The sequence below is a fragment of the Bos mutus genome, chromosome 16 (genome assembly GCF_027580195.1).
Source record: "Bos mutus isolate GX-2022 chromosome 16, NWIPB_WYAK_1.1, whole genome shotgun sequence".
Classification (NCBI taxonomy): Eukaryota; Metazoa; Chordata; class Mammalia; order Artiodactyla; family Bovidae; genus Bos; species Bos mutus.
In genome coordinates, this window is record NC_091632.1 from 14,443,581 (window position 1) to 14,459,394 (window position 15,814).

General features: G+C 44.8%; 1 protein-coding gene across 3 annotated transcripts in view; it reads right to left on the reverse strand.

Moving 5' to 3' along the window:
* Positions 1–4,806, reverse strand: part of LPGAT1 (lysophosphatidylglycerol acyltransferase 1) — an 83,674-nt gene extending 78,868 nt beyond the window's left edge. The window contains exons 1-3 of one of the 3 annotated variants that reach the window (XM_070384738.1): positions 4,613–4,806; positions 4,160–4,347; positions 2,988–3,252 (exon numbers count right to left, since the gene is read on the reverse strand). In XM_070384738.1, coding sequence (XP_070240839.1) covers positions 2,988–3,225 — 238 coding nt within the window. In that variant the 5' untranslated portion in view covers positions 3,226–3,252; positions 4,160–4,347; positions 4,613–4,806. Of the gene's footprint in view, positions 1–2,987; positions 3,253–4,159; positions 4,348–4,612 lie in introns of those variants that run through there. The other 2 variants (XM_070384739.1, XM_070384737.1) reach the window with 2 other exon arrangements.
* Between the last annotated feature and the right edge of the window lie 11,008 nt (positions 4,807–15,814).

Sequence of the window (15,814 nt, forward strand, 5' to 3'; positions counted from 1 at the left end):
GAAATGTGTTCCCCTGGACAGAAAATGTAAAATCAGAAATGGGCAGAGAGACCAGAAAATCCTTTTCCCTCTTCTGGGTCCACAGATAGTACTCCAGCTCTGAGAAGACAAATCAAGTACAAGAACATCTAGTTAAATTTTTAGACTTAACTAGTCTCACCATTCTCTATCCAAGAAGTGTGTTTGAGTTTAAAGGACTCATTTTTTGTGTGATATTTGCCTCAAATTAAAGGTCAATGTTATAAAACTTTAATAAATCTTCTTGTCTTCCCCAAAAGAAATCTGTTCAGAATTATGTTGAGAAAAACATTCTTTTATAAAGATAAAATGCACTTTTTCTAAGAAATAGGAAAAAGTCACACCTACTATTTATCAGCTCTATTCAATAGAACTTCCTGTGATGATGGAAACGTTCTATTATCTCCACTGTCTACTACAGTAGCCACCAGACACCTAGTACTGAGCACTTGGAATGTGGTTGGTGTGAATGAGAAACTGAGTTTTAAATTTATTTCATTTTAATTAATTTAAATAGTCAAATATGGCTGGCAGCTACTATATGGGGCAGTGTAGATTATATAATCAACATAAGTCTTCAGCAGCAAAGCTGAGTAATTCACTTACCTTAGACTGAATGTCACAACTTGAAAATTTGATATTCTATACCAATATTCAATTTTCAGTTTCCCAGTTAACAGTTAGCTAATTAACATTTAAGATTTCCTTAGAAGCGGTTTTTCAACAAAGTCTGGCAATTTTTATTTTAAAACATAAACATACTAGACACGCTGAGCAGCACTGCTTTGGCAATGCTCAATTTTCCAGGTGTGAAACTTAAAACTAGGGAAAGGGGAAGGTGAAAAAAAAACTCAGGCCCACCCTCTCCTTGATACAAAGGTAAGAAATGAAACATATAATCCAAACAAAGCCCAACACAACCCCCTTGTGGGTATATCTGCTCATCAACCCCTGCTTATGTTTGCTTCTTTAGACACAGTTGTGGCTTTAAACAAAAGTCACTCCTACATTTGTTTGACCTTGTCTGTGTTCTGTTATGACCAGACCCTTGAGAAGTAGTCTACCTATAGGAAGACTATTTAAAATGCACATACCAGGATATTCTATATTTAAATGAGACAAACCAATCAAATGGTCAAAAAGCAGTATCTTGAAGGAGAGCAGATGCTTCAGAGAGACTAAAATACGCAGAGCATGCCAAGACCACCTTCCAAGCAGGTGGCCAAAGAAACTGCATGGTTTTATAGGCAGCAAAGAAGAAACACTCCAAGAAAATATGCTTAAAAATTATACTGCAGCCTTGCTGTAGCCATAGCATAATTAACTTTAACTTCAGTCAGCACCACTACCCTCCTTACAATCTCAAGGTCAATGCCAAATTATTTTTTCCCAGCTTCTGATCATGCTAACACTTACACACAAATATTCCAAAAACACACACACAGGCACAAATGTTTCAGTAATTTCATTATTTTTAAGTAGAATGAACTTCTAGAACTTATATCTAGAAATACTATGAGCTCATTTAAAACAAGCAAACTTAAGTATACTGTGCAAAGAACAAACCAGTAGTACTGCATAGCATATTGGGGGAAGCTCAGACTCTACAGAGTAAAGCGATTCTATGACAGCAGTGCAGCACAGGTGAAAATTCAGCACCATAGAAAAAAATTCATTTTTACTTCGTTTTCTTTTCTCTTACTACTGCTGCTACCACCAGGTCCCCCCAAAGAGGACCAGAAGTTCACCTGCCATATCTAAAGACCACTGGAATTTCAACAAGATACATAACAAAGAAGCAATGCGTATACTATCCCTGGGGGTTCGGGTCTTGCAGAATAATAAATGGCATTGCCAGAAGGAGAAAAGGCTTCATCTGGGGCAACTAAGAGCACTCTAACCTAGCAAGAGACTCCCAGACTCCAAAAAAGCTGTGTGCTGTCAGTACCCTTGTGTGTGTACATAAAATCTGCAGATGTCGCCTGGGCAGGAAAGAGGGAGACAGAAAATCTTAAGTGGGGATCTGCGGTGCTGTTCAACTCTAAAAGTACCCTGCTCACTCTTCCAAGATATGAGCTACAGACTCCACTGACCACAGCATCTGTGGCACATCTCTAAGGAGTTTATCAGTTATAAAATTCTATGATAAAGCCTCAATGTCCAAGACAAGGGCCAGAAACCTGAATGCTTTTTTCATTATCCTACTTTTTAGAGGGAAATGTCAAATAAATATAATAGTACACAATTTTCACAACCAGGGCACAAGTTCTCAAAGCATGTAAGGCTTATAAGCAGAAAATAAACACTGCTTCTCAGTTCTTTAAAATTCACTTTAGAATAGCATTACGCTTGCAGAAATAAAAATCTATTAAAAGACACTCTGAAGATACATTAGCTTACCAGGGATAAACTTAATTTCTTACATTTAATATTCTAATATAAAATTATCTAGTAAACAAAGGAAACATACTTAACAGAAAAAAAGCCACCCTTCGCTTGGCTTCAAATGTGAACACAAGTACAATACACCATTAAATGAAAAAACTTTTATTAAACTATCTTAGCACAAATAGGGCTCAGTACTTTTTCTTAATGACCAATGATTATGAGCTAAACATCTTACTTCTTCATTTTATAACCCCTGAAGTCCAATAAAACTCACTCTTAGTCCTCTAGGACAGCTTACACTGACGGGTTTTAGTACATGTCAATCATTAAAAGCCATTTTATTTAAGGAATTTATCAGTATATAACTATGAAATGATACTTCTGAAAATATCATCCTTTCTAAATTAGGATTCTTAAAAAAAAAAAAAAAAACCTCAATAGAATTGTTCTCTGTGTTTACAATGGTCAAAGCATCTTCCACTTGAAGTGTAATACACATTTTTTTTAAAACATGGCTCCTGATTTAAGGCAAACGTTACACACTTTTAAATATGCATTTTAAAAACCGCTCATGCTCTTACCTGTATATCCAGCATACCATCCCCAAGAAGCCACCATTCCTAAAAGCCATTTGTACATCATTCCTTCAAGGTACCAGTAGCGCTTGCTGTCCAGCAGTCGAAGGGGCAGAAGCACGATTATATAGCAGAGGTAGGATGGAATCGCAACCAGGTTGTTGGCGACCATGAAGGCAAACCTCACCAGGGCTTTCACCAAGATCCAGCCCAGCCACGGAGCTTCTTCCAGAGTCACAGCCATTCTCACATCGAAGTCTGTCCTGTCTTGCTGAGGTGAAAAGAAAATTCATTTAAAAAGGAAAACGGAGTGAACACATCTAGACAGTCACTAATAGAGAAATCACCTCCAGCACAAAAACAAATGAAAAAAGAAAAGAAAAAATCGAGGATCTAAGCTTTTCCCCCTCGCTGTAGTACCTCAGCGATCCGTCCGGGAAATTCCAGAGGGGGACGGACAGCCAGCGGAGGAGGAGCCCCACAAGGTCAAGGGAGCTGTTCACGGAGGCACAGGCTACGTCCTAATATATTTAGCAACTGATAGCACTATTCCCACCAACTCCTCAGCGGCCGGCCCGCAACCGCGTGTCACTGCAGTCTCCGGTTGGACTTTGAGGAAGAAACAACACAGCGACCTGCCTCACACGCCTGCGGCAGCTCCCTAACTGACAGCAGTGAAGAGAAGACTGAAGCGGGCACCTCTCGATCCAGACCGGGACCCTCACCACCACCCTTCTGCACTGATTCATCCTTTAAAACGGTCTCTCGCATTAGCCAAAAAAAAAAAAAAAAAAGAGTTACGCTAAAATGGTTCATTTGCGGCAAATCGGGTCTGGCGTTCCTTTTTCCTTAGGTGTGTAGAGGAGGGTGGGGAAAGAAGGGGGCCAGAAAAGCGGGCAAAAGGGTGAGCGGGTGAGAGGAAGAAAGTGGGCGATAATCAGGCGAAAAGGAGGAAGAACGGGAGTAGGGGGAGGGGAGCGGCGGCGGCAGCAGGAGGCGCAGAGCCGGGGATGACGAGCCCCGTCCGCGGCCGGAGCGCAGGGGAGCCGGGGGTGATGAAAGGAGCGGGGAAGAGGCGACCGCGGCGCTGCAGTCAGGGGGGCGGCTGGGGCCGGCCGCGGGGTCCGAGGTGTGGGAGGGGTCGGGGCCGCCGGTGTCGGCCCGCGCCCCGGGCTCACCTCAGCTGGCGCGGGCGGCGGGCGGTAGAGTGCGGGGACCGGCGGGGCCGGGGGTGGGCGGCCCGGGGCGCGGCGGCGGCGGCGGGTGTCCTCGGCCGGGGGGTCGCGGTCATGGACGCGGCGGCGGCGGCGGCGGCCGAGGTGCGGCGCGAGCGGGCGCGAGGGCGCCCTACTCCCCTCGCGGCTGCCTGCGGACAGAGGGGACGGCGGGGACTCAGAGGCCGGACCTGTCACCGGGGCGGGTCCCAGGGAGGCGGGCGGATGCCCCGCGCCCCCGCCTCCTCCTTGGGGCCTACCGCGCCCTCGTCCCTCATGCCGCCGCCGCCGCCTCCTCCCCGGGCCACGCGACGACGACACCCGTTCCCCGCCTCCCCCCCACCCCACCCCACAGCGCCTCCCCGGGGCCCAGCCTGCGGCAGCCGCGGGGCCTGCACCCGCCGAGCCCGGACTCACCTCGGGCCGGCCCGGCCCCAGCCGGGGCTGCGGGAGCCAGAGGAGCCGGAAGACTGCATGGCCGGCGGAAGGAGGAGCGGCGCGGCCCGCACCCGGCCCCCGGCGGCGCCGAGACTCGGTCCCCGGGGCCTGGCCGCGTTTCGCCGGGACTCGCGGGGAGGGGCAGCGGGGAGGAAGCGGCGGGAGTCTGCACTGCTGCAGAGCCGTCCCCAGAGCGCCCTCTAATGAAGGCGCGGCGGCCGTCGTCCGCCCGCCCGCTCGCGCCACCGCCGCCGGCGCCGGGGATCCCGCTGGCAGTGGGTCGAGGCCCTTGGGGCCCGCCCGGTCCTTAGGCTGGGACCTGGCTTAGCCCCGGACCGAGGAAGAGGGCCGCTCGGCAAGATCTAGCAACGAGCTCCAACCCTTCCACCACACGAGAGTGATTTGGTCCAGATTTAGAGCCGCTTTTCTGCCGAAACAGCGGTTTTTCATTGTGAGGGCTCTGTCTCTCCCCTTGACAAACCCGATCACTGCCCAGACTGGGAAACTGTCCTCCTCGAAGACTGAATGCCCTCTTTTCTTTCCTAATGAAACCCAGCTGCTCTCATGGCTTTTCTTCTGACTCTCTCCAGAGGATTAAGGTCTAGAGTTTAAAATCAATTCATGTTAAGTGCCAGAACTCTCGTTCCTGGAAAGCACATGGAACATTAATGACAGTTCCAATGCCCCATCCATCCTCCTGCCCCCTACACCACCCCCACCCCAAAGAATCCAGTGGGAATGAGTGGTCTACACAGAGACACTAAAATTTGGTTAGTCAAAGAGGGAAAAGCAGGTAGGCAGTAACTGTCATTGAGTGAGTGCTCAAAAATTCATGTCCATAGGTACCCCTGGTCAGGGCTGGATCATTCCCAAGATACTGTAGTTGCATTCTGTTTCAAAGGCTGGACCACCAGAAGAAAAACAGAGAAAGAGCCCAACGACCTCCCCACCTACACATTCTCATACTGTCTACTGCTGCTGCTGCTGCTGCTGCTGCTAAGTCCCTTCAGTCCTGTCCTACTCTGTGCGACGCCATAGATGGCAGCCCACCAGGCTCCTCTGTCCCTGGGATTCTCCAGGCAAGAATACTGGAGTGGGTTGCCATTTCCTTCTCCAATGCATGCATGCATGCTAAGTCGCCTCAGTCGTGTCCGACTCTATGTGACCCTATGGACAGGAGCCCATCAGGCTCCTCTGTCCACAGGAGTCCCTAGGCAAGAATACAGGAGTGGGTTGCCATTTCCTTCTCCACATATGGCCTACTAATTTTCAGTATTAAAAAAAAAAGTATAAAATCTTGTTATATCCCTTAATCACATTTGTAAATTGAGGAGGCGCACTTTTTTTTTTTTGGTGCCCTGCCATTATGGTGAACTGCCATATTTAAATCAGAATGCCACTTACTCTTCCTACAAAATGTTTATCACTGTGTTTGCTTTGGACTTTCAATGACCTCTCTCTTTCTCTAGCTCCTCTTTGGCTCACAGGTGAAGGAAAGAAAATTCACCTTAGGGACATGTGAAAGAGTATTTCCTATTCCCTTGGGTGATGAGAAAATATGAAAGCACAGAGCCTGGCTGGAATAGTTGATTAGATTTCTTTCCATTTATTATTAATTTGTTTTTATTTATAGATGTTGTTTATTTCACCAATATTATATTCTAACTGTACAGGCCATAAAAAGGCACAGGCCATGTCAGATATCTTTCTGTATAAGTTCAAGTGATGAATAGCAATAGACAAGTTAAATATGATCTTTCTATTCTTTGTATCAATGTTTCCTTTGAGAATTTAGGTGCCAAGGTAATAGCATCTTAAAATAAATCTCATGAGAAAAATAATATATGTACTGTTTATTGATTGTTTAAAATATGTCATAGTATTATTAAGTGGGTAAGATAGGTGAGACGCATATTTCTTCTGAGAATCAAGAGTAAACTCCCCTAAGATTCCATTAGGTCCATCCCATTCAGCATTCTCCACATGCTGGCAAATGCTGGCTGACACCTGGGGAGACATAACCTACAATGTGATCTGTACCTGGTTCCTGGATTACAGAGCATCTGCCAGAGCTCCAGATACACCAGCACTTGCTGAGATGTAATTAGTATCAGTCAGTCATGCCCAGAAAAGGGCCAGAGGGTGGGGAGGACCTTTCACAGATCAGATCAGTCGCTCAGTCGTGTCTGACTCTTTGCGACCCCATGAATTGCAGCACGCCAGGCCTCCCTGTCTTTCACCAACTCCCGGAGTTCACTCAGACTCACGTCCATCGAGTCAGTGATGCCATCCAGCCATCTCATCCTCTGTCGTCCCCTTCTCCTCCCGCCCCCAATCCCTCCCAGCATCAGAGTCTTTTCCAATGAGTCAACTCTTCGCATGAGGTGGCCAAAGTACTGGAGTTTCAGCTTTAGCATCATTCCTTCCAAAGAAATCCCAGGGCTGATCTCCTTCAGAATGGATTGGTTGGATCTCCTTGCAGTCCAAGGGACTCTCAAGAGTCTTCTCCAACACCACAGTTCAAAAGCATCAATTCTTCAGCGCTCGGCCTTCTTCACAGTCCAAATCTCACATCCATACATGACCACAGGAAAAACCATAGCCTTGACTAGACGAACCTTTGTTGGCAAAGTAATGTCTCTGTTTTTGAATATGCTCTCTAGGTTGGTCATAACTTTCCTTCCAAGGAGTAAGCGTCTTTTAATGTCATGGCTGCACAGCAGGTGTCAAAGTTTAGCGTGCAAAAACATCACTTATGGTGCCTACCAAAAAGAGAGATTCTTGAACCTCATATGAGAAATATTTTCATACTCTAGGTTCAGAGGAGCTGGAGAACCTGCTTTTTAAAAAAACAAAAAACCATAGGTGTTTCTAATCCAGGCAGAGTAGGCAGATCTTGCTTTAAGAAACTCTGACTGAGAAGGATCCTAAGATAATCACCTTTTCTTGACCTTTCATGATTTTAAATAATTCAATCATATCTGTTCTCATTGGTACTTTATATCGCATTGTAGGGCTGTGATATAAAATATCACAGACTGGGGAACTTAAACAACAGAAATTTATCTCTAGCACTTGCAAAGGCTGGAAATCACAGATCAAGGTGTCGGCAGGGTTTGTTTCTTCTGAAGCATCTCACCTTGGCTTGTGGATGCCCATCTTCTTGTGTATTACCACAGTCATCTGTCTGTGCGTGCAGGTATCTGGTGTCATTCTTGTGTCCCAGTCTCTTCTTTCAAGAACCCCAGTCCTTATACTAGTCATGTTGGATTAGCACCCACCCTAATGACCCCATTTAATTTAATTACCTCTTTAAAGGCCCTGTCTCCAAATACAGCCAGGTTCAGAAGTACTGAAGGTTATGACTTCAATATATGAATTTTAGGGGGACAAGAGTCACCCATAACATCCTACTTCTACTCTTTGGTGGTGGTGGTTTAGTCACTAGGTCATGTCTGACTCTTGTGACCCCATGGAATATAGCCCACCAGGCTCCCCTGTCCATGGGATTCTCCAGGCAAGAATACTGGAGTGGGTTGCCATTTCCTTCTCCAGGGATCTCCCTGACACAGGAATCGAACTTAGGTCTCCTGCATTGCAGACAGATTCTTTACAGTAGCTTTATGGGAGGGATGTGGAAACCCTAACCTTGATTATTTGAGCTGGTCCCCTCTTGACTGATTCCACTTCATTAGACTTATCTTGAAGCTAAGGATATAGAACAAGACATGGTGTTCCAGGTGTAGATATGCCCTGTTTTATTGCCCAGAGTGATTGAGAGGGCTTATCTTTTTAACATTTTTCACCACAGTAGTGTGTTTAGCTTCCAGACAATTCAGTATCTACAATGGATAATTTGGGCTGGCTTCTTCAGGGAACAATTTCAGATGATGCTTATATTTATTTCTTGTATTTCATATTTCCTTTAAGATATATGTTTTGTATTCTCTTGAAAAGTGAAAGGGTTAGTCACTCAGTGGTGTCTGACTCTTTGCAACCCCACGGACTGTAGCCCACCAGGCTCCCCTGTCCATGGGATTCTCCAGGCAAGAATACTGGAGTGGGTTGCTATTTCCTCCTCCAGGGGATCTTCCCAAACCAGGAATTAAGCCTGGGTCTGTATTCTCTTACCCTACATATAATACTTCCCTCTGGCCTACATTTTTTTCTCCGCCATATTTCAACTTACTGATGCAGCCTCCTGAGATGTTTCTGTAGGTTATTTCCACAATACCACAGGCAGACAGGTGTGTAAAGGCTCTGAACAACTGTAACAAGAAGATTGGGATGACCAGTTCTTCAGGACAGAAGATCTGTAGAAAGCAGGGACTTTCTTCAAAGATTAACTAGCCTCCAGTCCCCTCTCTAACTACCTTAGAGCTGGTTTTATCAAAACACAAACATAAATTGAGAATTTTACAACCTTTCTATATAGTACAGCCCAATAGGGGAAAAAGGAAAACATAGAGACCCCACCCTATAGCCACAGGAGTTATAGTTTCAGTTTCAAAACTCACATTTGAACCACAAGAGGATGATCCTTTGAAAGAGAAGTATGACTTCTTACATTTCCAGGAGTCTCCAGACATTTTAAAATGATTTAACCATGACACCCAAGAAGGTTTAATTCCATCCATCTGGTCCACATGCACACAGCAAATTAGGTTATAACCAAGGAGGGGCTCCCTTGGGCTGAAGAATCCTTCTGGGCCCTCTCTTTTTCCTGGTGGCAATTAAAAAAACATTTCAGCTACCTGTGACAGTTTCTGCACTAAAGCTCCACTGAACCATTTCTCTCTAGGGTAAACCCAACCAGCAGCTCATAAACATTCAATGACTTGACAAAGGCCCCCCCACACATACACATCACTAGGCACAGTTGCAACCTAGAAATTAGCCTCTAAGACAGTCATACAGTCTGAGCGTTGTCAGATTTAACTTCAGACAAAAAGGGAGATACATACGTATCGTGAAAAGGAAAGTGAAGCTTGAAAGGGTTAGTCGCTCAGTGATGTCTGACTCTTTGTGACCCTATGGACTGTAGCCTGACAGGCTGCTCTGTCCATGGGATTTCCCAGACAAGAATAGAAGTGGGTTGCCATGCCCTTTTCCAGAGGATCTTCCGAACCCAGGGATCGAAGCTGGGTCTCCTGCATTGCAGGCAGATTCTTTACCATCTGAGCCACCAGGAAGCCTGGCACGTATATATGCTGCTGCTGCTGCTAAGTCACTTCAGGTGTGTCTGACTCTGTGCAACCCCATAGACGGCAGCCCATCAGGCTCCCCGTCCCTGGGATTCTCCAGGCCAAAAATAAATATGAAATACACTGTATATAATTTTTCTTCTATATTAGCATCCATAATCATTTTGCATGAAGTATGTTAGGGCTTGTAACCTTAACATTTTTTAGATAAGTCTTGACAGCAGCCTTATTTAAGCCATTTCAGCAACTCTTTTTATTAACAAGATTGACTTTAAACAATACTGTGAAGTAAACAATTCTCTTTTCCTTCCTATGTCCCTCTCCTCTGCAACTAATTTCCTTTTCCCCTCTTGATACTGAAACGGTCCCTAGTTTCCAGGGGGCACTGAAGACCCCATCTAAGAACCTCACCCCCAACAGACAACACTCTAAGCTAGAACCTATTTTCTCACCTATCCAACATTGCATTTCAGCCCTGTCTTTCTTGCCTAGTGGGGTAAACTAATCCCTGCTGAGTTGCTAATGGCTGAAACCCACAGTCCCTCTTCCTAAAGTATTAACGTTTTAAAAAGGACTTCCTAATGAGGTGGATGAAACTGGAGCCTATTATACAGAGTGAAGTAAGCCAGAAAGAAAAACACCAATACAGTATACTAACGCATATATATGGAATTTAGAAAGATGGTAACAATAACCCTGTATACGAGACAGCAAAAGAGACACTGATGGATAGAACAGTCTTTTGGACTCTGTGGGAGAGGGAGAGGGTGGGATGATTTGGGAGAATGGCCCTGAAATATGTATAATATCATATATGAAACGAGTCGCCAGTCCAGATTCGATGCACAATACTGGATGCTTGGGGCTGGTGCACTGGGATGACCCAGAGGGATGGTACAGGGAGGGAGGAGGGAGGAGGGTTCAGGATGGGGAACACATGTATGCCTGTGGCGGATTCATTTTGATATATGGCAGAATCAATACAATATTGTAAAGTTTAAAAATAAAATAAAATTTAAAAAAAAATAAAATAAAAAGGACTTCCTTAAAAGCATTTCTATTGGTAGATTCCCAGGTTCTATTGTGGAGAAGTATTCCTGTAAGATATTTTGGAGGGTCTATTTCAGCAAGTTCCTAGCTGACAGAAACTATAAAACCATGTAGTACCTGTAAGAATAAGACAAATCCAAATTTAAAATTGGCTTTTCCTAACATAAGAACTGAAATAACTTGATATTCATGATTATGTTACAGTAGTAATAATAGTTGACATTTATTAATCACTTTCAACACTGCCAGCCCTGTTCTCAGTGCTTGCTTTCCAGGCATCAAATCATTCATTCTTCACAAAGACCTTATGAGGACCATATTGTCACCCACATTTTCAGTTCAGTTCAGTGGCTCAGTCGTTTCCGACTCTTTGCAACTCCATGGACTGCAGCAGTCCAGGCCTCCCTGTCCATCACCAACTCCTGGAGTTTATTCAAACTCATGTCCATCGAGTTGGTGATGCCATCCAACCATCTCATCCTCTGTCATCCCCTTCTCCTCCTGCCTCAATCTTTCCCAACGTCAGGTTCTTTTCAAATGAGTCAGTTCTTTGCATCAGGTGGCCAAAGTATTGGAGTTTCAGCTGCAACATCAGTCCTTCCACTGAATATTCAGGACTGATTTCCTTTAGGATAGACTGGTTGGATCTCCTTGCTATCCAAGGGCGAGTCTCCTCCAACGCCACAGTTTAAAAGCATCAATTCTTTGGCACTCAGCTTTCTTTATAGTCCAACTCTCACAACCATACATGACTACTGGAAAAACCATAGCTTTGACGAGATGGATCTTTGTTGGCAAAGTAATGTCTCTGCTTTTAATATGCTATCTAGGTTGGTCATAACTTTTTTTCCAAGGAGCAAGCGTCTTTTAATTTCATGGTTGCAGTCACCATCTGCAGGGACTTTGGAGCCCAAAAAAATAAAGCCGCTGTTTCCACTGTTTCCCCATCTATTTCCCATGAAGTAATGGGACCAGATGCCATGATCTTAGTTTTCTGAATGTTGAGTTTTAAGCCAACTTTTTTACTCTCCTCTTTCACTTTCATCAAGAGGCTCTTTAGTTCTTCTTTACTTTCTGCCATAAGGGTGAAGTCTTCTGCGTATCTGAGGTTATTGATATTTCTCCTGGCAATCTTGATTCCAGCTTGTGCTTCCTCCAGCCCAGCATTTCTCATGATGTACTCTGCATGTAAGTTAAATAAGCAGGGTAACAATATACAGCCTTGATGTACTTCTTTTCCTATTTGGAACCAGTCTGTTGTTCCATGTCCACTTCTAACTGTTGCTTCTTGACCTGCATACAGGTTACTCAGGAGGCAGGTCAGGTGGTCTGGTATTCCCATCTCTTTCAGAATTTTCCAGAGTTTGTTGTGATCCACACAGTCAAAGGCTTTGGCATAGTCAATAAAGCAGAAGTAGATGTTTTTCTGAAACTCTCTTGATTTTTCAATGATCCAGCAGATGTTGGCAATTTGATTTCTGGTTCCTCTGCATTTTCTAAATCCAGCTTGAACATCTGGAAGTTCACGGTTCAAGTACTGTTGAAGCCTGGCTTGGAGAATTTTCAGCATTACTTTGCCAGCATGTGAGATGAGATCAATTGTGCAGTAGTTTGAGCATTCCAAAGGCATTGCTTTCTTTAGGATTGGAAAGAAAACTGACCTTTTCCAGTCCTGTGGCCACTGCTGAGTTTTCCAAATTTGCATATTGGAAATTGTGGCATATTGAGTGCAAGACTTTCACAGAATCATCTTTTAGGATTTGAAATAGCTCAACTGGAATTTCATGACCTCCACTAACTTTGTTTGTAACGATGCTTCCTAAGGCCCACTTGACTTCACATTCCAGGATGTCTGGCTCTAGGTGAGTGATCACACCATCGTGATTATCTGGGTCATGAAGATCTTTTTTGTACAGTTCTTCTGTGTATTCTTGCCATCTCTTCTTAATATCTTCTGATTCTGTTAGGTCCATACCATTTTTGTCCTTTATTGTGCCCATCTTTGCATGAAATTTTCCCTTGGTATCTCTAATTTTCTTGAAGAGATCTCTAGTCTTTCCCATTCTAGTGTTTTCTTCTATTTCTTTGCATTGATCACTGCGGAAGGCTTTCTTATCTCTCCTTGCTATTCTTTGGAACTTTGCACTCAAATGGGTATATCTTTCCTTTTGTCCTTTGCCTTTCACTTCTCTTCTTTTCATAGCTGTTTGTAAGGCCTCCTCAGATAACCATTTTGCCTTTTTGCATTTCTTTGTCTTGGTGTTGGTTTTGATCATTGTCTCCTGTACAATGTCACGCTGGAGCGACTATGAGGAGATACCCCACGGCCAAGGGCAGAGAAGTGAAGCCCCAGCAAGATGGTAGGTGCTGGAGCGGTGGCTGTGTGGCGCTGGAGTGACTTTGAGGAGATACCCCACGTTCAAGGGCAAAGGAGAAGCCCCAGCAAGATTGGAGGAGGGGTGAAATTGCATTTAGAATCAAACCCCATACCCACCAGAGATGCTCAGAGGGCTCAAAAATACCTTGTGCACACCAGGACCCAGAGATCCCACAGAGACTGAGACAGAACTGTGTTTAAGTGTCTCCTGAGGAGGTACGGGTCAGCAGTGGCCTGCTGCAGGGACAGGGGCCCTGGGTACAGCAGACCTGTGTATGGCATAAGCCCTCTTGGAGGAGATTGCCATTAACCCCACAATAGAGGGGCCGGAACTTACACAGGACTAGGGAAACAGATTCCTGGAGGGCACAAACAGAACCATGTGCACACCAGGACCCAGGAGAAAGGAGCAGTGACCCCACAAGAGAGTGACCCAGACTTGCCCATGAGTGTCCGGGAGTCTCTGGGGAGGCATGGGTTGGCAGTGGCCTGCTGCACGGTCGGGGGCACTGAATGCAGCAGTGCATCATGGAACCTTTTGAAGGAGGTCCCCATTATCCTCATTACCTCCACCATAGTTTGACCTCAGGTCAAACAACAGGGAGGGAACACAGCTCTGCCCATCAACATAAAATTGGATTAAAGATTTACTGAACATGGCCCCACCCATCAGAACAAGACCCAGTTTCCCCCTCAGTCAGTCTCTCCCATCAGGAAGCTTCCATAAGCCTCTTATCTTTCTCCATCAGAGGGCAGACAGACTGAAAACCACAATCACAGAAAACTAACCAATCTGATCACAGCCTTGTCTAACTCAGCGAAACTATGAGCCATGCGGTGTAGGGCCACCCAAGACGGACAGGTCATGGTGGAGAGTTCTGACAAAGCGTGGTCCACTGGAGGAGGGAGTGGCAAGCCACTTCAGTATTCTTGCTTGAGAACCCCATGAACACTCACGTTTTACAGGTGGGGAAATTAAGCATTCGGTCCCAGGTCACTTAGGCAGCAAGTGGCAGGGTTGCAACTCAATTCCCAGTTCTCAGACTCCATTGCCTTGACCACACTCTACAGTGCCTCTCTAGGAGAGGCTGGTAGAAAAGTTGTTCTCCACCGAGAGTGTGAGAGAAAGAGAGACAGTGACAGGAAGTTTCAGAAGATGCTATGCTTCTCTAGCCTCATCTCTTATCATTCCCTTCTCACACCTTCCCCTCCCTCATAGTGTGGCCACACCAAAGTGCTCACCATCTTGAAAGAATGCACTGTGCAGCTTCAAACATACAAACTCATGCATTTTTTTTTGTTAGTTTGCTTGTTTGTTTATGCTTTTCCCTTCTCTGTGTCTTTCTGATCCTATTCATCCCTTGTGGTCCAGCTAAAATATCAAAGGATCCACAACCCCATCCCCACCCCCAGAATTCATTCTCCCTCTGTGTCCATTCTTATATCCCAGTGCCTATCATATTGTAACAGGCTAGGATATTTTATATTTTAGGTTGTCTGTTGAGAATAGAGGTTCCATATCACCTGTCTCATTATTTATTTTTTTTCCAATGTCTAGCTTATTGTCTTACATTTGGCAGGAAAAAATTTTTTGAATTCAATGTTTATTTAATCTATTCAGACTGAATCATTTCATTTTTTTAGGTTAACTGGATATCTTGAATGGTGACATCATCATCATCCTCACCCAAACCATAGCCAGAAGAAATAAATGTTGCTAATACTTCATCTTAAGATGTGTTTCAACTTTTAAAAATGATTGTTTCAGTGACTAGAAGCACCTCAGGTGAATCACTAATTGTACAAAATAATATTGCCCCTTTTAATATTAATATCTTCCTCCATTCTCAAGCTGTTCCCTACTCCCAATCAATCCTGGAAGATGTGGTTGTACTATTTTTCTTAAAGTGAAAGTGAAAGTCACTTAGCCATGTCTGACTCTATGGAACCCCGTGGACTATACAGTCCATGGGATTCTCCAGGCCAGAATACTGGAGTGGGTAGCCTTTCTCTTCTCCAGGGGGTCTTCCCAACCCAGGGGTCAAACCCAGGTCTCCCTCATTGCAGGTGGATTCTTTACCAGCTGAGCCATTTACCAGGGAAGTCCATTTTTCTTAAAGTTCCATTTTTAACATTTTATTTTCCTGCTCAAGTTTTGCCATTGTTTTTCCATGTCCTAGCAAACCAAGGGTGAATGTCTCTGGTTTACTTCAGGACCTTAGCATCCAATTTCTCACTCGTTATCCCGGAGCCTATCAACCAATGGCCATGCATGCTGCTGTGTCTCAGTGGGGTTCCCACAGCAGAACCTAGCACTCTAGGGTAGCAGACTGATGACCTCCATTTTCAATGAGGGCCACGAAATTAAAGACTGGCAATCATTGTCAAATTCTACTTCAGTTCTCATTTACTTCCCAAACAGCCTCCTCTCCCTTTAAACAAACACATTCCATACTTTTGCTTTGGCTGTTCCTGTACCTGGAACATCATCCTTCTTTCTCTCTGACCATCTTTTTACAACCACTGGAAGCCCACCTTCTTGTCCAGAGT